At 35.6% G+C, this 22,246-nt stretch overlaps 2 protein-coding genes across 2 annotated transcripts; both read right to left on the bottom strand.

The window, feature by feature from the left end:
* Window positions 1-614: 614 nt before the first annotated feature.
* LOC113493233 lies at window positions 615-3,995 on the bottom strand. Its single transcript, XM_026871104.1, has 2 exons — window positions 3,317-3,995; window positions 615-2,942 (listed from the first exon to the last, which is right to left on the bottom strand). The coding sequence occupies exon 2, from the start codon at window positions 2,928-2,930 to the stop codon at window positions 693-695; it is 2,238 nt and encodes a 745-aa protein (XP_026726905.1). The 5' UTR covers window positions 2,931-2,942; window positions 3,317-3,995; the 3' UTR covers window positions 615-692.
* A 12,226-nt stretch (window positions 3,996-16,221) lies between these two features.
* LOC113493230 (class E basic helix-loop-helix protein 23-like) lies at window positions 16,222-21,192 on the bottom strand. Its single transcript, XM_026871101.1, has 4 exons — window positions 20,260-21,192; window positions 17,951-18,047; window positions 17,307-17,446; window positions 16,222-17,056 (listed from the first exon to the last, which is right to left on the bottom strand). Exons 1-4 carry the CDS (start codon window positions 20,460-20,462, stop codon window positions 16,912-16,914), a joined length of 585 nt encoding a protein of 194 aa, XP_026726902.1. The 5' UTR covers window positions 20,463-21,192; the 3' UTR covers window positions 16,222-16,911.
* Between the last annotated feature and the right edge of the window lie 1,054 nt (window positions 21,193-22,246).

Below are 22,246 nucleotides of genomic sequence, written 5' to 3'. Positions count from 1 at the left end.
TAAATTCCTGTTTAAGATCGATTTGAATATTTAGATAATATATTTAAGTTTAGTTCTCATTTTAGAATAATGAAATCAGTTTCTCATAATTACGTGGAAGCGACCAATTTATCTCAAAATCATTAACAGTGATATTCGTGTTTCTCAGCTCTTTCAGACCGTTACTAATTAGATCGCTTATTGGATTAAACATTGAGTTGCTAAGAGATTTCTATTGGAACTCTACCCTTAAGAGGATTCCATCTTTTTGCATGCTTAAATTTATGTTGCACTTGGAGCACGAATATAATGGTGACACTGACGGATAAATCCAAAAATTATTTCCTAAAAGAATCAAATTTGTAATTGTAAAAATCAATAGCTCAATGTGCTCTATATTTTCCAAGTTTTTTTTTTAACATGATTGTATGTATTGCAGCTTGACATTGCTTTGTTTTAACATCTTAAACAAAGTGTTTATGTTCGTAGCGGACATAATAATACTGTCCATCGCAACTGTGATATACTTTAGGTATAACAAGCCACTGATATGAGTACAGTTGTTTATTTATAGAGATGAATATCGTTATAGGTGACCTAAACCTAAACCGTTAAGATTTTCAATAAACTTAGTCTTTTAAATTTACCAATTAATATAATTAAAAATTTCATAACATGATAATTAAGACGATTAAATACAACAAGTAATTCATCTACACGGTAACGGACTCTACCATAGTATTCTTAATAAGTTCTCCAAAGTTCTCGGTGTCGGCGTTGCTGGTGTCCACCGGCGCGGCGGCGGGCTGTGCCTGCAGCTCCGACGCGTCCTGCGTCGTCTGGTCCGAATGATCCAGGTTCAGCAGCGTGTTGTGACTGAACCAATTCTCATCATTTTCTACAGTTTGCATCTTATTACTAGGCTGATATGGTAGTGTCATCAAAGTAGTGTAATGAGTATCACTTTTGTTTTCATTGCTTACACACTCGGATGTGTTCTTATACATTTCATAGTGGTTTTGTTGAGCACTATGATACTGTAGCGTGTTGTGCTGGTGGACAGTCGCACTCGACTTGTGTAAGTAGTCGGGTACATAAACGTGTCCGTAGTGACTGAACATCGACATCTGTGAACTGTGCGCGAATTCTTCAAAACTAGTGGCGGAAAAGCTTTGCAAGCCTTTGAAATGGTGTTCTGTTTGCTGCTCATAAGCGTAATTGAGATCACATGGAAACCTTTGCATATTGTTTGATATGGTGTCGAAGCCCATGGTATTGGCCACAGCGTAAGGTGGCCCCTTGCCTTGCAATATGTTGGAAGTGTACGGGTCATTGTGATTATGATGATTATTTGTATTCTCAAAGTGCATTATGCTCCCGTCGGTAACATTGTTGTGATTTGCTGGCTCGTTTCTATAGCCATATGTCATATCGTTATTCTGTGTAGCCGAGTTATTCATATCACAATGAACGTTATTGAAACTTCCAGTATTCACGCAAGATTCAACTTCTACTCTTGGAGTGAGGTTAACATCACGTAACATTCCATCTTCGTGACTCAGACAACGCTCCCTCTCATACGAAGAATTAGAGGAGCATGACGTAGAATTATTGTGAGCCTCTAACCATTGTCTCTTTGCAGCTTCCTGGTTTTCTTCGTTTTTCTTTTCAAGGCCTATTCTCATAAGAGTTTGTATGAAATGCGTTCTTACTCTAACAGGGTTGAATTCTATTCGACCAGTAGTATTAGCGCATCCATCTCTGGTGCAGCCACAGGGAAAGTTTAATCTATCGACTTGGCATTTAATACCAGCTAGGCTGCACGAACAAGTTTCTGGATTGCAAGTTCCCTTGCAGGCACAACCGCAGAATTCTCGTGATGTCCTTATGTCCCTACACTCATCCTTTTCGTATCCCTCTATCTTTCTCACTCCAGCTGCACGTAACAGGGCACGTCTCTGTCTGGTTGGGACCGGTTGTAGGAAGAAATAACTGTCTAAATCGAGCTCCGACTCAGAGATGTCGCTCGCTTCTTCTTCAGTATCACTGTCTTCGCTTGAAGATAGTGACGCGCCTTGTAAAGTATGACGCTCACTTTTTAGCTGTTGTAGTATCTGCCTATGCAATCGCCTCTGTTCTAAAGCGTGTTCTGGTAAGGTGAACTTTTGTATATGAGAATGCTCCCATTCCATTCCTAATGTAGAGCCTCCTTGAGACGGCACACATGAAAATCCTTGGGCTCTTGGAAAATAATATACGGTAACATTGTCAAAGGTAATACTTTCTTTCCGCTTTTTTGTTTGTGGTTCATTTTTGTTTTCATCACTACATTTTCTCTTAAGACTACTTCTGAGGGGTGTCGTTACTTGTGCTATGGAACTATGGCCTTTATCTAAATTGTTCTCATTATTGCTATTGTTGGAGTTGTCATTATTGTGTCCTGGATCATCTGATGATTGAACACTGTTTAGGCTACTTTGACATGGCAATGCTAGGTTGAAGCTCGGTATCTTCACATCATCAAGCGCTTCTGAACCAAGCCCTGAGTCGCTGCCCTCTGATCTGTCTTGAACTTCCTCTTCTCTATCATTGAGACCGCTGTCTGGTGGTAGGCTTCCCAATGCTGAATCTTCACTGTCCGCTGATGCACTGTCTGTTTTTATATCGTCTATATCACTTAGAGTATCATTGTCATCTATTTTTACTGCATAATCTATTTTGCTGTCACTGCTCTCATAGAACTGAGAGTTACTACTACTGATTGCATTACTTTGTTCATCGTTAGAGCTAAGATCCTCACTGTGAGCGTCACTATCACTATGTTTTTCGTCTTTTATCACTAAGAAACCGTCTTCTTCTTGCCGTTCGGTAACTGGGTCTTTATCACATTCACCTACATCTTCGATCTGGTCCCTAGGCTTTTCGCCTACTTCAAATGTAGGGTTTTCCATGGTTCAATTAATCTGTAAAAAGGCAAATAGCATTATTAGATATAGATAAAAAGAAAATCATGAACAAATATGCATCCAAAGTAAGAAGGAAAACGGGATACAGGGCGGTAAGTATACGTATATCTTAACAAACAAAAATGCTTACATCTATACACAATGCATTTGTTACTACAGTTGCATTAATGTTCAGTCCAGTAGTTAGTAGAGCCAGAAAGTTTGTAGCAGACCTACATACATATTTATATTATCAAAACCAAGTGCTATCTTCAGATATGACTGTTTATACGTTGGGACTCATCGTTGCGGTGGAGAAGTGCAAGCCACCTGCACCCGTCTGAACCGAGCAGTATTATAAATCAAACAAAATGATAATACGAAACCGGTACCTATTTCAAAAGGCTGTGGCCTCGACTAACTCTCCCGGTACGCTCGAGCACGCCAGCGGATCCCTCGCTCCATGATGATCACCAACACACAAACACGAACATTAGGTCCTTGCTCTCATCACCGATAAATATCAGTAACCATGATAATTTATTTTAGCAATTCGGTCATCGACTGAGGTCCTGCTATACGAAAGTCACTCTTATTTACTACACATTAAAGTTTCTTTTAAACACTTAAAAGTAGCGCGCCGTTGTGTTTTAACCCTATTTATTTATTTTCCGCCTTATTTTGACAGCGACGTTCTTTGCTTTTCAGTCTTTTTATATGGCGTTTTATTTTTGTTTCCAGTCACTAATAAGCTTACTCACTAGGTGAGAAGTAAAAAGTCTGCATGAGTTATTTTTAAATAAAATATTTAACGTAAAATCATCACTGCACTAGCACAAAATCACAGAGAGAGGCCACTTTTACTACCGACCGCACAGTTCCCACCTCGCGTAATCGCGTTGGACGACTCGAGCGACGCAGGCAAGTTTTAAACCGGCATATTAGAGGAGTTCGATACAATACGCGCCAGTTGCATGCGATAGGGACTTCTGAATTTAGTAGCGTATGGGCTGCGTTGTTCGACGTGACGTTGCCCCTCCCCGCTCGCCGCGCCCCGGCCTTGCGACCCTCCGCACCGCGTACACCCGCCGAGCTCGCGCAAGCGCGTTCCGTTTCTTGTGAATGCAATGATACCAACGTGGTAATTATTAAATTCCCATGTTATTATAATAAGAATTTTGTCTTGTGAGGTTATTTATCTTGTTTCTGGTTCATTGCAATATATTTCGAATTCATTGATGTTCGGCCGTAATAAGTGAGATACGATAGTAATTCTTATTATTGCTTCGTTTCTAATTCTGCAGCTAATAATAATCGTGGATGTAAGGGACTGAACAAAAGCTACCTGTTACTTTTTCATTTAGCTAAAGAATTTGCTCTTCTTTGATTCTAAATAGGTATTTTCTGAGTTCCCAATATCTGAGTCGTTCATGACATAGTCAAAAAGGGCATGTGGAAAATTTTCAGTACAGGGATATTCGCGTAATATAGTTTCTTATTATTTTCTAAAATGTACGGTGGCAAACGCGTATTGTGTATCTTGTCGTAACTTCTCATAAATCAAGACAAGATATAAATGGTAATTATAACTTTCTTTATTAAATGTTGCGACGGTTTATTCACGAGTAGGTATTTATAGGGATTGCGCGGCTAGTTTTTGACTCACTGGAGGGCTTAATAATGAGCTGACGCGTATTGAAAGTCTTAACCTTAGAACAATAAGCATAAACAAATATAATATATTTTTCTCTCTTTTTGTCATCTACATTTCGGTGGATTTCCTTAAAAACGGGTGATTCACGGTGGCAACACAGGTTCACAACCTTTTGCTCTCGGGCCAGCTCGACAGGTCTCGACCGACATAAACGTCCGTCTGCGTCATGTCTTCACAGCTATGTATGTAAGCGAGCTGATGATTACATACCCGCAACATGAGACGCTATGTATGAACAATGTACCTTTATAAAATATAAAACAAGAGAAATCTCTGCGTAAGTCCAATCTATCACCAAGTGATTAGGTTCTTTCCGCTCTTGTTACTGTAGGTTATTCGTCCGGGAGTACTATTTATAAAATCTGCTATAGTATACACATTGGCAGTCTGTTTACTCGAGCAGGTGTACGTAGGTGGGCATGACGCGTGGTATGGTCGCGTCACTGCAGCGGAGTACAGTGAGCTCGACTCACTACGAGCATTCTTCAAATAAATTGGCACTCGACGCCAGTCGACATAATACAGGGCGAGGTGGCGGACTATACATACCAACCCGCACGTATACGATAATCAATAGATATTTTCAGGAGGCTTTCGTAGAGAGCGAGCGCGACAGCAGTATAGCGCGCTCTCGTTCTCTCCTGTAATTTACATAGCATACGGCGAAAAGCACGATGTTGGATTAAAAGTTAGTTTTATGACAACAACTGTAATTTATTGATAACAGCGTTATGTCATCGTTATCAAGGACAATCTAGATAGTAGGGAGAGTTTCCAAATGTAAAATAAACTGATTACATTTTTGTATCTAGTTTTATGCCTACGTTATTTACGAAAAGTTTGGTAGACACACTAGACATTATTAATGTTAACTCCTATTCATCATGATTATAAATAGTTAGCAGGTATTTAAATTATGTGGAATTTAGTTATATTAGAATTTCACTTCTTTTACAACGCAAAAAAATGTAGATTCAGATTAAATAAAAGGACTGGTATTTAAGGCATATTTTACCCAAGATAATATCTCAACTCAGGTAGCAAAATCATAAAACAAGTATTCATGTATTTCCCACAAGCATTTCATACACGGCAGACCAGCTCTACAACAATTGAACAAGTTTTTGTTCATCTTTATATTGTATGTAACCAGTTTTTATCTTATTTCTAACGGTTGGCTATGTCGCCGGTCCTTCTGTAGGGCGTACCTACTACCTAGTGTAGGTAGGTCACCCACCGTCGTATCGCGCCGTACCTAGGCACTGCCGGAGACTGGCTATATTAATCGTTCACATGGTAACGTCGGCGAAAAACAAACTTGTGCTATATTATAGTCATTACGTGGAGTCATCAAAGACGCGCGTTAGCGTGAATAAATTATTTGTTCGTTGTGTAGGTATGCGTCGGTTGTACATAGATACTTAGGTGTTCGGTGGTTCGTGGGGTGGGGGGAGGTGGGAGGCAGACAGGGGTAGATTAAATTTCGTACCACACCGCTAGCTGCCTCGAGCTTGTATTCATCACCGTTAGGGCTGCAATTGCTTCCCGCTGTTGAAACACCAACATATAGTAATGCAACGCTTTCATCATCATTACGTTTAAATTGACCAACAAGTAAATTAATGTTGGTAAATAAACTTTCGCATCTCTTGATAATGATTGTGTAAATCCGCATTTGCGTAAATAAGTTTCAAATTGTTATCGAAAGTAATAATTGTAAGTATATCTTATCGTAACGCATTTCACTGATTACATTGCTTGTGTAAAATATTTGCAAATCTGTAAAAAAACCGTTATTGTCTGTGTAATGCGTAAACTTTCTACAAATTTTCAAAATATTCAATGTGCATCCAATGAGTTTGCGTGGTAAAAGCTGATGATTATGTAGTCTGATCTAAAATAAAGGCAAGTGAAAAGGCTTACAAAGAAAAAGCAATGAATTATATCTATCAGACTCAATAATCTACTACTTTTAGTATTCTTAGTTCTTAATACAAATGTCTCATATTACGAATTTACTTATTCTAGAAACTATGTTTCGGATGCTAACGTATGCAATTCCTATACCTACTCAGTTTCTCGTTTAGTATTTTAGGGTATAAAAGATAGCCATGGGATTAAAAATCAATGTACTGTCTTTAAATTGATTTTAAAAGACAGATAAAAAAGACCATTGCTTCAAGGTAGATACTGGTACTTTATTGGAAAATTGGTAATGGACCTTCTCAGTTCTTTCATAGGTGTTAATACTTTAAAAAAAGGCCGTAGTAGTGAAATCCTATAATTAATTCATTGAAAACGATATGCATAAAGAATAATAGCCAAGATGACGTTGTAGCTATTGTATCATGCAGTACGAAAGATAAATATACACAAGCGTAGACGAAGCAGTAGTGTACAATATGTAGTTAATTACTGGCGTACTTGTATTCAATGAACAACATGGAAACCATTAGGAAGATAAAACATAAATGCGTTATCTAACGGTACTATCGAAATGGGTAGCAAGTTTTGTATTGAACGTAATATTTACCGTTACTGAGAGGAATAAAGCCTCACTGCCTGCTTATGAAGTATGCAATGCAACACTACTTAGCCATGGACCATACTCAAAAACATTCATCATGTTTCAAAAATCGCTTGACTTTTGCAGTCTGGGAGGATGTCTATCAGAGAATAGCCTAGGTTTTTGACTCTACCTTTAACCATAATTCTATGTACGGATCCATAATATCCGTGATGATTTTCCCATGCCGAAGCAGAAGTATTTCAATAGTTTTGACATGATATTTATAGAAAGAGTCATCCATGTTTTGAAACTTCGAAGACCGTTTATCAAACGATCATCACATGTGCTAATGTCCATTCATATTTACGTTTCTGTTGAAGTAAAATCGAAACGTATTCCCCGCGTTAAACAGTTGTATCTGATTGATTGAGTTTAATTTAGTGATAATCTTGTTTCTTGTTATAATGGCGAATGTACGATACCTTGATGCAATAAACATTAGAAATTGTAATAACTAACTTTGTTCGATTCGGGATGTGTTTATAAATTCATGTTCCTAATAATTTAAATTATTGTTGTTGGTATATGAAGGGAACTGATTCAGTGTTTCTTTTAATTGTCATTATTTTAATTTTACTTTGGGTTTATTTATGTAGAGTACTGTAGAGCTATGCTTCGCGAAACAAACTGCGATTGTTAGCTGTGTAGACGTATTGTTAGGTAGTAGGTGCGTTTATGTTGATACTGGTGCGCCAGGCTGCGCAGTAAACCTATCTCAAAGTTTTAAATATAGTCTAGTTTTATGAGTGAACTAGCTGTTGCCCGCGACTTCGTCCCCGTGGGTAGAAGATATAAGTTATGATTTACCAATACCTGCCCTGTTTTTTCAGACAAACATACTCCTCAGCTTCATATATTAGTATAGATTAATTAGGTTTTAGAGCCAGCATATTTTGCCTAAGAATATGAAAAGCGTGAGGATTACACATTTGATTACAAAATATGGAATACAATGATGTGACGTTCCAAATTTGACCTACGATGACACAAACATTTGACTCTACCTTCTCCAAACCGTATGTTTCTGGTAAACGTATTTAGGAAATAGAAATCGAACGAAGGATATGCGGTGAATGAACTCTAAGCCAGACATAGGATATAATTTAGTTCCAGTACCAGATACATCATGATGACATACACCTACATGTTAATAATGTTTACACAGAAAACGATCGATCAATAAATCATTACGGCGCAGCCGAGCGCCCCTACATACGAACCTAGCGCCGTATAGGCGAGGCTACATAGGCTTCAATTAATTTAGAATGATTCAGTTACCGACTAGATACAAAGTTCTACTCACTTATTACCAATATACTGTATTAACTATTCTTCCTACTTTCTAGGACTTTTAGGTGCTGCATAGAGGTTGGTGACCTTTGATACCGATAAATATGGAACAAATTGAGTTTCAAACATCGCATACAAACGACATAGTTGGAATTACTTGTCAAGTAATTGGACCTAAATCTAGTAAGAAAAGATTGGTTCCTTCATGCCATATAAGACTATTTTAAAATGTCTCAAATAAGGTTTTAAGTGTGTCCGAAAAAGTTGAAGATGGAACCAGAGCGACTACAACCTGAAAAAGTAATGTAATTGTTATTGAAGAGAGACACCACTTTGCCACGTAATGCACTATCTCGCTTCCACGATGGTAATTTTAGCCAGCAACCCCCTGTACTCTACAAAGTAACTGCTACATTTTATTTTCCATACTGCTCAAATGTGACATTGTTGCTGCCTTTCGTGTCTAAAGATAATTTCGGGCGTCCATACTAATTAGTTCATTAAGCTACTACAGTAATTAACTATGTAAAGCATTAAATGTTTTGTGGTGACGTAAAATTGCCATTTATCTTTTTGTTGCTTTTATAAAAACAAAGTGTCCGGTTTTGCAATGAAATCACATGCCAAGTTCATAAATCTATTTATTTTTACATTTGCTTTTTTAAATTGTTACTGCTAAAATAGAGACGTTAATATAAAGGCTTTTACAGTAAAGCAAAAGTAATTCACGCATTATTCTGTAATATTACGTAAATGTTATAACAAATATTGACAGCACTTTCAGTGTTGACTACGAGTGGGACATGTGTTATTTAAAGTACATAATATACGTACACGATATGTACTACAAGCTCTATTGTTTCTGCGCTTCAAGAACAGACGCGTCAGTTTGCGAGCGCCCGCTAGCATTCTATAGCCGTTGACTCATGACGGCTATTAATATGCTTCGATAATTGCTCTTATTATGCAGAAGTTGTTGATATTGGAAATGGGAATAAAGTAAGAATTCAGATGGATTATTTGCTTCATATTTTTTTCTAGCTATTGTTCTCATAATATATGGTGGAGTCGGTTTCCAAAGTGATCATATAGTAACTACTATCCGATCACCCATCTCAGTGTACTGGGTTTCTATCAAATTTTCATAGTTTTATATTTGTTACCGGCTCTCCTCTGACAATATCTAAGTTCCCGTTTTGGCCTATGTCAGCCTTACCTTCAAGACTCTTAGGATCAATCGCAAATTTATTTCAGATAATAACGTACATTTTAGTGAAAAGACTTTTAGTTTGACTGAAACTCTTCAATACGCTTTTGAGTTAAACAGTTTCATAATCTCGAGGCTCTTATAATAATGAAAACTACATGGTGTTTCGTTTCGGCCGGTAGCTAGAACAGGTATGTCTGTGGACACGCCCTGTTGTAGCGCCACCTGTGTCTGGGGGGCTAGATGAAACAAATAGATGAACCAAAATGGTTTCGTGTTGACTAGCTGTTGCCCGCGACTTCGTCCGAGTGGTTAGAAGATAAAAGTAAGGAATTTTTGAACGGAAGCCCTCGAAGATGAATAATTTTCCCTGTTTTTTTCCACATTTTCCGTTGTATCTTCGCTCCTATTAGTCGCAGCGTGATGTTATATAGCCTATACACCATCTCAATGAATGGTCTATTCAACACAAAAATAATTTTTCAATTTGAACCAGTAATTCCAGAGATTAGCGCCTTCAAACAAACCAACTCTTTAGCTTTATATATTAGTACCTAACGATAACTGCACAACATATAGACCAAGCTTTTAAATTAGCCATGTAAAGTGATGTATGATTTGATTCTACGTAGAGTCGTTCAAATTAAGTTCGGTATTAAAATAGATAGAGACCATTCTTTTTTTGTTCTATTCCATGCTGATTTGCATTTTATGTAGGAATACTGCGATCCATGCATCCTACTTTGACTGTGGGTCGCTAATCAAATTCAATTCTTAAATATGCATCTGTTACTTAGTAACCCTTTTGTTTCTAGATCTGCATGTACTTATTCCTCACCCTTTTGAGACAGAGCCACTCCATCCTGGAGAGCGCAGTCATACTTCTTAGGGTATAATTATGACTCTTTACAAGGGAATCGATATTTTGCAACGCATTCATGTTCTGTTGGGAGTCTAGCTATACAGAGTCTTACTTAGAAATAATTATCTAGCATATTCCCAAATACGTTTAACAGACTATATTATTACAAAATCTTGTCTAAGAACTATTTATTCGCTGAGCCCTCGATTAGTTTCGGTAACGAGTCGAAATGTCTTGTAATCCTGCTGAAGCATCACCTCAAGATTAACATGTGCGAAGCTAGCTAGACAATTCCGATAAATATGCGTGAGTAAAACGTTATTAATTACGTTTACCAGACTTCTGATATTAAATTTTATACAGACTAGTATAATATTTATGATAAATGCAAAGGCCCACGATTCACAGTAAATTTTTACTCACAAGTTTATTCTTACAAAAAAGCCTTTTTACAGGCGAGTCCGATACGGTTTCAATTAAGGGGTGTGGCAGATCGTAACGTGATTTCTACGCCTACATTACATACAGGTTTGCCTGCATTACATGCACACGAAGTAACTAAACGTCGGTTTTCACGAAACCGATAGTTTTTTGTTGTTTGTTTATTTGGAACGACGATTAAAGGTACTATTCTTGTTCCTCGTATAAGGCCAATTGTTAAAGTTTTGTGAGATTATTCGAAAACGCATTGGCAGGTAGTATAGGCACTGAATTGGCGCTTGCACTGAAATTTGGTTATTGATTTTCCCTATCAGACTCTTTTATCGTCAAGATAACTGATAGCTGTCTATCGAAATGAATTAAATGATAAAAGTAATAGAAATATCTCTTATCAAGGGTGTATGAATGAATTTCATGAATAAAACCTTTCTAGAGCTCTCTGCTAATGTAGGTGTCAAAAGGGAGAACAACATTTTATTTATCAATAAAATATGCATTGTGTCCAACTTTGATAAGCATGTTTTAGCATTAAGAAATTTTGCTATAAAATAATGATAAGGTTTTATATAAAAAGGAAGAAAGAATTATCGTATTTCATTGTATACAAACAATCGTAAAATACGATAAAAGATCCGCCGATTGTAAAGTCCTATTGTGCCTAATATTTTATTAAATGTAAAACTGTATTGTATTGCGTACCACAAACAGTAGATGGCAAAAGCAATAGACCGGACAGAGTGGAAGAATCTAAGGGAGGCCTTTGGGAAAGTAACGGCTGAAAAAAAGACTGTATTAAAAAATATTCGAATATTTTAATAATTCGAATTTACCAGTTTTACCTACATTTTTTATATTCATGGAGACAAATGTTAAATTACTAAGTTTAATATGTATGTGTGATATGAACAAAATTATTCAGGAACTTGCAACAAAGTAGAGACGCTATACTTATAAATAATTTCATCAAAAATTTTAGCAAATTCAATGAAAATGGCAAATTATTCCTATCCATTAACTTAAGGTCAAGGTCATGTGTCAATACGATGGTATGACCGAGTCACGCACATTGTAGTACGAAAAGACGGAAAGTAAAGAAGAAATATATCGCTACAATCAAAAGCGAATTAGTTGTTCTTTCTCAGAAAAAAAAGGACGTCTTCTAAAGGAAAAGTTTGTTTAATTGAAATGGAAATAGAACGAACACGACACTTTTAGGGCTTTGCAAAAAATGAATTTATTTTTGTAATCTTTTTTTTTTTTTATAATCATTGTTAGGCTTAAATTTATTCATGTATAAAGTACCTTATAATTTCGATTCAGATTATGTGATATAATTGTTTTAGCTGTTAGTTTAAGTAATTTTGTAATGTACATATTTTGGTCTCTACTTTAACTCATCATATAATAGAGTCAGTTTTAACAGCAACTTAAAACTGATTTAATGTTATCTTCATCATAAAATTGAAGTGTCGGTCACTTTTAGGTGAAGCATTTCCCATCTCATAGATCTCTTTCTTTCTCTTCGCGCGCCTGTCTTTCTATCTATTTATATATTTTATATGATCTAATGTCTTAAGTTTCAATATGATTATACATTGTTGGTTCTGCTGTTAATCATCTAATTTATAGAGCAGAATATTTTAAAATGCAGCTAAGTATTCCAGGAAAATGTTCGTCATTGGTCAGGGACATGGTTGGTTCTAGGTCTACATGTAGAGCCGTGACTAAAATGATAAAATACGGCAAAGACATTGAGCTCTACCTCATATAGCATTCATTTTGTTTCCTGTATTTATTGAGTAAATACTTTATTTTATGCAGCATTGAAAAATCGATACCTATCTATCTACTATCTAAATAGTTATCGAACCATTTTGTGATCCATCGCTCCATTACTATAGAAGGTAGTAATTAAAGTAGATTGTAATCCATCAATGCACGTTAAAATGAGGCCAACGGCAGCCATTGTGAAGGAGAGCCATTACACTCTGAAAAGCGAACGCGAAGAACCTCTATAAATGCTTCTATTACAAAGCTTTAAGTTATTTAAACACTCTTACATAAACTATTACAACATTTGAATACGTACGATATTATATAATGTGTAATTCATTAACTTAAACATTGTTATATGAATTGCTACATCGGTTGTGAACGCCATCTGTTGGAGAGTCAATGAACTTTTGACAGTAGAGTTCGAGTTGCCGCAAACTAAAGCGAACCTGCTTAGTTAATAATACATTACTATGTCCAGTGCTAGTACCGCATATTCCCACTGGAATGCGTTTTGAAACAATTTTTGTAGCCAATTGTAAGTTACTAATGGAAATAAAGATCGTCGTTTTATGTTTCGAATTTGATTTTGCAGTTACTTCTGATGATTTGGATATAAACAAAATATAAAAGTATCGGGTTAATCCACTCAAGAAGAAAGAAGATGTTCATCAATTGTTTACAAATTGAGATAATATATGTATGTATTTTAATACATATTTATAGCAGAGTTAAAGTTAAAACAAAGCTTAAAGCAAATTGATTCAAACTGTTTTACCCAACTTGTCAACTCATGACAATGATTCAGTACCACGAATATATCACCCAATGTATTCTAACATTCATACAAAACAATATAATTTTAAAAACTTTATTTTAGGAAAAAAACCTCGTGTTTTAAATTTAGTACTGCTGGCTGATGAGAAATTAAAACAAACAAATCAAACATTTAAAAAGAGCACTAAAGAGGTCGGTCAATCCTCATTGGGGATATATTTGTGTGACCTACAAATATTTGTTACAGGCATTCACGTGTATGGCGATTGTACGTATTTAATATGGTATGTGGGACTTCACGCGTTAAAGAAGAGTCTAGTGTATTGGACTAATTACTTCGATAATAACAGATCTGGATTTCTAATGATCGATGTATCGGAGGCTTGTTTGATTTCTATCTCTGTATCCAATAATGCTACTTTATTTAAATTAATAATGATGAACATAGTAAAGGTTAGTTATTTAAATTATCTATCTATCTATTAATCTGATAAAAAGTTATCATTTGTTGATTTAAATAAGATTTTTTTTTATATAAATCTAGTCCTGCATAAATAGTACCATTGCTGTAAGAAACAATGATAATAAATGTTACTCTTAATCCATTTATTCGACTCTGCAATGAATTAAACAAATATCGTGAAACCTGCACAAGTGCAGCGCAGGATAAGAAATTTAGAAAGTATGATCTAGGACTACGGTAATTAATGCCATTAATACTAATTAGAAACACTACTTGAGATCTTTTAATTCCTTATAGTGTAACATTGGAAATTCGTAAATAAACCAAACCATGTTTATGACTTTATTTGTATTCTTTATCTTTCGGAATCACGGTTAAGGACTAAATATCTTTAAAGTGGGCTAGCGTTCACTCATATTTGAATAATGACATGTATTTAGTAATAATTTTATGACATACTTGAAGCAAGTATAATATTCTTTAAGAATTATTATTGTTTTTTTCATGTAAACAATGTTACGGTTATTTTATTGTTGACCTAAGTATGGCATAATAAACGATTGTTTACTTAATCATTGGTGGCTAAGTATTTATAGAGAGTATATATAAGAGATAATATTTTTTATCAGATTTTTTAAGATCTTAGCAATTTTTTTTCTATTGTTTGTGTGTTTCAAGTCTGTAGGTGGGGTGGGTGATCCGTTTATTTGAATTATGTTTCATTTGACCTAAAATTAAACAATGCTGTCATTTAGTCCCATAAAATTTCATCAATTTCGTCCCAGTATTTTTTTGTTTGAACTCGGTTGTATGTTTTATTGACGTGTTTTAAGAAAACAATAATATGAATTATAGTATATTTTATTGACTTCAGTTTTCTAACTAGTTCAATATCCGTTAATTAATGAGATTACAATACGCACTACACATTAATTCCAGTCCATAAATAAAGTATTGCTAATAATAATCACATTTTTCTTATTTCTAATTGAATAATTATGGTATACAAGATTTGATAGCAATGATTTGAGCTCTACAACCTTGATCAAGTTTTATAATTAATTGCATGAAACAACCATATTGAAATGTTTTAGGAGGGTATATAATGACGGAATAAATAAAGTAAGGTTTTTTTTCAGCTTTTTTCCAGATTCATCGTGTTAATAATAGGCCGTCTGGCTACATAATATTATATGATAGTGTTAATTATATATTATTAGGTACATAGATGAGACTATTTGTTTCTTAATGAGCATTATTTGACCAATAATGAGTATATTTCTACGTTTCTACAGCTTTATAATACTGCACTCATATTTCTTGAATAAAAGTCACACAAATATAAATACAACTACAGTGGTTTAATGAAACCCTACCTAAATGTTTAAAATATAAAGTCGATTTTTATTTGTAATCGAATACGATGAGTTGCCTCTATACCAATGCTTAAAATCTACTTCGTACCTATTTAGAATCGATACGAAAAAATGACAATATTTTTGTAAATCTAATCTTATTTATTTTTATGTACAATTCTACTTGATTTGGCACATGCTTCACATTCCTCTCTGGATGACTCACAGAGATAATTATAATCTAGTTTTACTTTATCTAATATCTAATTTCTTCTTCCGCAGTGTAAAGTTTTAGAACCATTCATCTTTAGAAAGAGATAACGTTATCTGTAGGTGTAGCTCCATCTTTTTCTGAAGAGCAAATATGGTTTTAAACTTTATAATACGGACTCTATATCTCTTAATTAGTTTACTCAATCTTGTCAACAAATCTTAAAACATTAAATGGTTGAGTATACTGAATTATATTATATTGCTTTATATATTATATAAAGCATGGAAATAAAAAAAATACACGAAAACAGTGATTATAATTCAGAGTTTCAAGATTTGTTGTTAAGATTGAGCAGTCATAACCTAAATACTTTAATTTCGTAATAATCTCATATATTATATACTATCTTAAGAAATTGAGTTTAAACATTAATTCAATAAAGGACTAGTTCCATATTTAAAAGTAAAAAAATAAATAAATTAACAGAGCTACTTTTTTTGTTCAAAAATTGTGCTTATATAATGTGCAAAGTTTGCAGTAAAATTAGACATAACACAAACCATTATTATTCTGAAGATAATTTATATTAATTTTGGCAACTACGATGAAAACCCGCAACAATATTCCGATACTATAAAAATACAAACATATCTGGCGTTTATGATAACTTTGAAGTAACACTAATATTTATAAGGATTAATTAAGAACAGCTTGGATTTTATGTCGTTCGTAAATTATTCTATATCTAACACCATTAACCCTAAAATAACAACTACTTAAACATTTATATTGTGTTTATTCTGCTACGGGAATACCCGTAATGCTGATGCTACTTTTAGTTTATTGGGAAATACATTTTAAGATTAAATTAATTGCCTGCATAGACTGCTAAACATGATTATCCATACAATACATGCCATAATTATTCGTCTATTTTTTTTTCAAGAAATAGTAGCTAAGCAATAAATTTATTGTTTGAATAAATAATAATAAATAGTTACGTTTTTAAATTATATATAGGTAGTTGTTACGTACGGGTCATGATTAAAGACAAAATAGTACTAATAAGTTATATTTCAGTTTTCATATCCACTGACGATATCACAAATAAAAATAAAAATATTTTTCAATACGATTATTTACATTCCTACGACATAAAGAGATCTATTAATCTTAACACTACTTAGTTTTATTTTAAACCTATGTACTTAATAAAGAAAAGTAGCGCGCAGTCCACAAAATACATGATGATTAGTGCATAATGTGGACTGTTAAAGTGCTAGTACCCTAGTGACCTAGGGTTCTAGTTTGACGGGCATGTCTCAAGATGGTGGCTCTGGTGGTGGCGGAGGGCCAGGCACGGGCCCTTGCAGGAGCTTCGCGGCGGCTGGGAACCCGGTCAGGTCGAAACCTGGAGGAGCAACTATACCTGCTGCTGTAGCCGTGCTCTGTAGGTATGCTACCAACCTGCAACACGTAATAGGTTAGGAATTTTGATATAGACCGACGAATTTTGGTGATTCCATGTTTAGGTATAGACTTTGATGAAAAAACTGTGATTGTTATCATAGCAAACTTCAAAGACGGATGAATACAATCTAACTAACGGTAAAACGTTATTTTTAGGAGAGTATTAATAGGTATATTTCAGCGAAGACCAAAATAGTTTCAATCAGTGTGATATAATGGCAGATGTTTATATTTAAGCACGTGGTACCTTCTGAGTTCCTCCAACGCGCTGGCCTGCATCAGAATGTAGTTCTTGGCCAGCAGTAACGTCGCAATCTTTGACAGTTTACGAACAGATGGCGAGTGAGCATAAGGAATCACTCCACGCAACTCGTCCAAAGCATCATTCTGAAATAATATCAAAACATAAAATTATATAACCCCGCAAATTATCAATTTCCGCGAAAAACGTTGTATAATATAAGCTATACTCGAAATAGATGTCTATATTTGTATAGTAGTCCAGTAACGGATTCCAGATTCGATGCCAGCAATGTTAAGGGCAACAAACATTTCGCTGGATAATATTTACTTATCAAATTTCGCTAGAACTAACTAGGAACAGGGGATTCCCTTATCCGACAACGTAGCTATCAGATCCTCTTCAAAGATCTCACGTACAGATAGCTTTCAATGTGAAATGCTGTAATCTTATCTACTCTTAATATTTATACACCTAGCTTCCTTTTACTCTTGTTCTATTGGTGTCTCTCCAACACGTGAAGATTAGAGATCAACTTGTTGTAGTCCTCGGATCAGCTCTGCTAAGTTAACTATCCAGTATCCTGCACTCCCTGATCTTCCTTTTATAAACTTTGTATGGCTATTATATATTTAAGCATGTTTTCTTACCAGATCGTGCATTCGTCGCCTTTCCCTCGCGTTGATGTTGAGGCGGACGTTCTTCCCTTGCCGCATCTTCTGTTTTGATTTTGATTCGTTGAGAGGTCTGGAAATAAATAATTATTTTAAGTACTCTCACATAATTTAAATAAGAATAGAACATTGCTTCGAAACAGCCGGGTATTACTAGTGTTATGAGGTTGATGTTGTGTTTAATTCACTTATAACTACGGGTGCTTTACATAAAGTGTGTGATATACGGATATGAGTATTTTCGTTTTATTATCTTATAATATGATAAACGAAGTGCCATTCCTAAAAAGTTATATACGATGATCCCCATTTTTAAGTAAATTATTCAGGTTTTCTAAATAATCGACGGCTTCGAACAAAATGCGACAAAATGGGATCACTGGACTCATTCATATCAGATTGACGGCCAGTTCTTTATGAATCCTCTATTTTTAAAAAGTTTGCCAATATATCGGTGATATTTTCGGAGATATCAGGTCATGGACTATCGATGACTACAAAAGTGGTAAATACAATTGCGTACTGGTAGTACGTCCCCACAGTTAGAATTTGATAAGGGTTGGCGGTGAGGCAGAGCGGAACAAGTGGCAAATACTCATTGTGCACAATCAATGGGTTTGTATGTCGGACGCTAACGATTCTAACGAGGGGAGAGGGTGCCGGAGCGGGAGCTTTGGGTATGGAATACTAATGTGCAAGCTCGACACTTGATATCCACTTCAACGGAAATATTATAGACGTGGTCTCCAGTAATTAATTTCGATATTTGGCATATATGTATACGATATTTTCGATTGACTTCAAAAAGCAGCAAGATCTCATTTCGTCTGTATTTTTGTTCGCTTTTTGTGTCTTAGCTCAGTACTTAATAAACTAATTTTGTTTAGATGTCACTTATTCCCATCAAAGTTTTATTTGAAGTCAGTTTTATGTTTTTGTTGTTATTTTTACTCTTGGTAGGATGGTTCATTTATTTTACAAAATATTACAAGATTTCGGTAAAGGCCGAAACAGAAATATGATTTCATAAGAATTTGATTCCATGCTGCATTTCTATTTAGAGCTCCCCAAGCTTCAAATATGTACGTTGTGCACGGTCTAAGTTTATTGGTATCATTGCTATTGCAACTGTGTCAAACAATCCACCTCCTACGCCGATGAGATGTGTACCTCGGGATCTGCTCCTTTGTGATAGGAATTTATGAGGTAATCGCCCGTTTATTTTGGAATTGTTTAAACTACGCTAAATTTAATAGCTTTGAAATGTTCTAAATTGTGTTGAAATACACCATTTAATACGATTAGTAACATACTGTAACGTTTTGGTCGTGGATTTGAATACTATATTTATTTTACCTATTAGTATCCAAAATTCTAATTTTCGATACGTTTAAGCTGAATTTATGACTAAAAATACAATATTATTACTATTTCCGCCGAGTAGTAAAAAAACATTGAAAAGGAACTTCAAGACCCCTCTATAACTATAGTTTAATAAGTCTATGGTAAAAATGATCGCGGTCAATCGCGAACAAAATACTTGTCGAAAGGGGAGGGGACTTAGACAATAGTACCTACTCTATTGTGCACAGATGCTCAGGAGAGCCGGTGTTTGCAGTGATTAGAATTTTGGACATGTGTGCCTTTATGTCCCACATAATACGATATAAATTGCAAATAAGTAGTTCTGTAGTATATATACCATATGTCAGTTTTGCTCAGCTTTTTTGCAGGAGAAATTTTATAAATTTTGGCCATTTTATGTTAAGCATACATTTTAGTTATTAGAAATGAAGTGAAAATAGGCTTGAAATCAATACTACTGATGCTTAAAGTCTATTAAAATAGATTTTAATATCTCGTTATCACGACTAATAAGAAAATATATGTGAAAGTCAGTGAGAGAATATAACTTAAATATCCTAATATCTGGAAGATATCTTATAAGACCGTAAAATATCTGGATTTTTATTTAAACCGGTTCGCCAGAAACAAAATGAATGTATATAATGTTTCAAAAGATAGTATTTCATTCTGTCTATCTCCGCGGAACAAAAGACTATATTATTTTTTGTTATCTGCTCCCCGGTAGTGCGCACGGCGCATGCGTGAAAAACAATCTGCTTTTGCTTACAAACACAAATTTATACGGCAAAATTAAAAAGCCTACATGCGGCCAGGATTCTGTCACCATAGTTTTTCTTAGTTCAGAGCTCTGAAACCATGAATGTACGTGATGAAAATGGTCGGTTATTGGGTAATTGGAAGTAAAAGGTGTGACTGACCTTTGTCCATAGCTTGTACCGGGTTCTGGCTGGTTCTCATCGCTGGGGTAGCAGTGCTGTGGAGGTGGCGGAGGCTGGCCGCCCTGCATGTAGAAGCCGCCCAGGCCCACGGCTCCCAGCGGCGTCCTGCGGCCCGGCACCGATTGTGGCGGAGAGTGCGACTCGCCCAGCGGCACACCATCCCAAGACCTCCGCCCCTCCATTGTTTAAAAAATAAAAATTAACACATAACACTATTTAAAAACGCTGTATAATAATTGTTAGCCGGGACGGTGTCTGGGACGTTTGATGTTCGAGCCGCTTTGACAGACTGTGCCGAGTAGTGGCGGAGAGGAGTGTGGTCCACAGATCGATCGCTGTACGCAGCTGGGGTGCGCACCCCTCTCATCTCTCGGTGGAGCGAGCATTGTTCTGAGATGCGATTGTGATTTATTTCGCCGGCGCGTGTGCGACCGACCGGCGACGTATATTTCGATTATGAATGCATGTCAGCTGATAATTTGGTTATAATTTATAATCGGATTAGGATGTCCTAGCTTCCATTACAAAAAAAAATGTTAAACATTCGGATGTCATTTTTTTTTATCCACTTGAAAGTAGCAAGTGGCGTCGATATCTATACGAATATAAAACTGTAATTTACTTCTACTTACAAACACCTATAAACCTGCATCCAAAAAAGAGATCTTACACAAATAAATCAAAATAATCAGTCTAATCTAGTTAACTAAAGTTAGTAAAATATATTTTATGGAGTCTAAAAATATTTAGTTTTCCTGAAAATCGTGCATGCATAAATTATATTCAGGTACTACACATACTAAATCGAACGCTAGCCGTAAAAGGAACACGGTTCAATGACTTCTGATCGTTAAATTCAGTCAGACAGTACGCTAAAGATGCGTCCATAAACCATTATAGTTCCATTGCGAATTGTCATACGGCCGCTTTCTATATTCGATCTCAATCCCTAATTTACGGATCGAGATTGACATTTGAATCCATTTCCAACTTTTAGTGTTTCTATAACCGATCCATGGATCGTTTTCTCGATCTTTTTCTTCAATCTATCTTTGGGAGGGCGGATCGAGATTTTAGATTGGTATTTGTACGAAAGTGACAGTTATGCGTTTTCTATAACCGATCTCTGGTTTTGACAAATCGATTTTTGACGTTTTTGATCTATAATTGCGATCCCCAATTTTTCACGGATTGTACTGAGAAATCTGTGAAAATGGAAATATTTTCAAGTGATAGTGATAGCGATCTTGAAGTATTAGCTCAGCTATCGGACTGGGATAGTAGTGACGGCGACGACGAACAAAATCTGTCCTCAAAATTTGTAATTGTGATTGTGATGTATCGAGTGGCTGTTTTTTTTTTTTCTGTACTTTACTTGTAAACGGGGGTCAAGGATTTAAGCTGAAGACCAGCGCTCAGTAATTCTTTTGGATTGCTAAGCATAGGCTGATGCTTAAACTTTTTTGCTTTCGGTATTATAGTTTTTGTGTACTAAGTACACTTTTACCAATATCTGTAATACTGGAATCAATAAATAACGATTATAATATTCTCGTTTTCATTTATTTATTTAAAACCATGAAGTATCATTACAGGGTTTACCCTAATGCGACAACTTAGAACTTAAACTAAACAAAAATTGCAACACATTACATTATTAAAAACACATAAACACGTCAGTCTGATTTTGAAGAAGTTGGTGGTGTGGAGAGCTCTTGTAAGAGGTGCTTTGGCGAGCAAATTTGTTCTCGCTGTAGGTGCGGGCTTCGCCGCCGCCGCACGAAGCGGTCCGGTACACACACTCAAGCGCTGCAATACTTCCGGGTGATTCTCCACTCCACGAATCACCTTCACCAAGGAGACGACCAGTGCAAACTCCCGTCTCATATACAGTTGATCATTGCCAACCATGCTCAGAACAAACAGAGTGGGATCCATGAGTAGGTAGAACGGATACACCCCATAC

This window comes from Trichoplusia ni, chromosome 4 (assembly GCF_003590095.1).
Source record: "Trichoplusia ni isolate ovarian cell line Hi5 chromosome 4, tn1, whole genome shotgun sequence".
NCBI lineage: Eukaryota > Metazoa > Arthropoda > Insecta > Lepidoptera > Noctuidae > Trichoplusia > Trichoplusia ni.
Note: the sequence above shows the minus strand (reverse complement) of the source record. Positions and strands in the feature narration are given on the sequence as shown.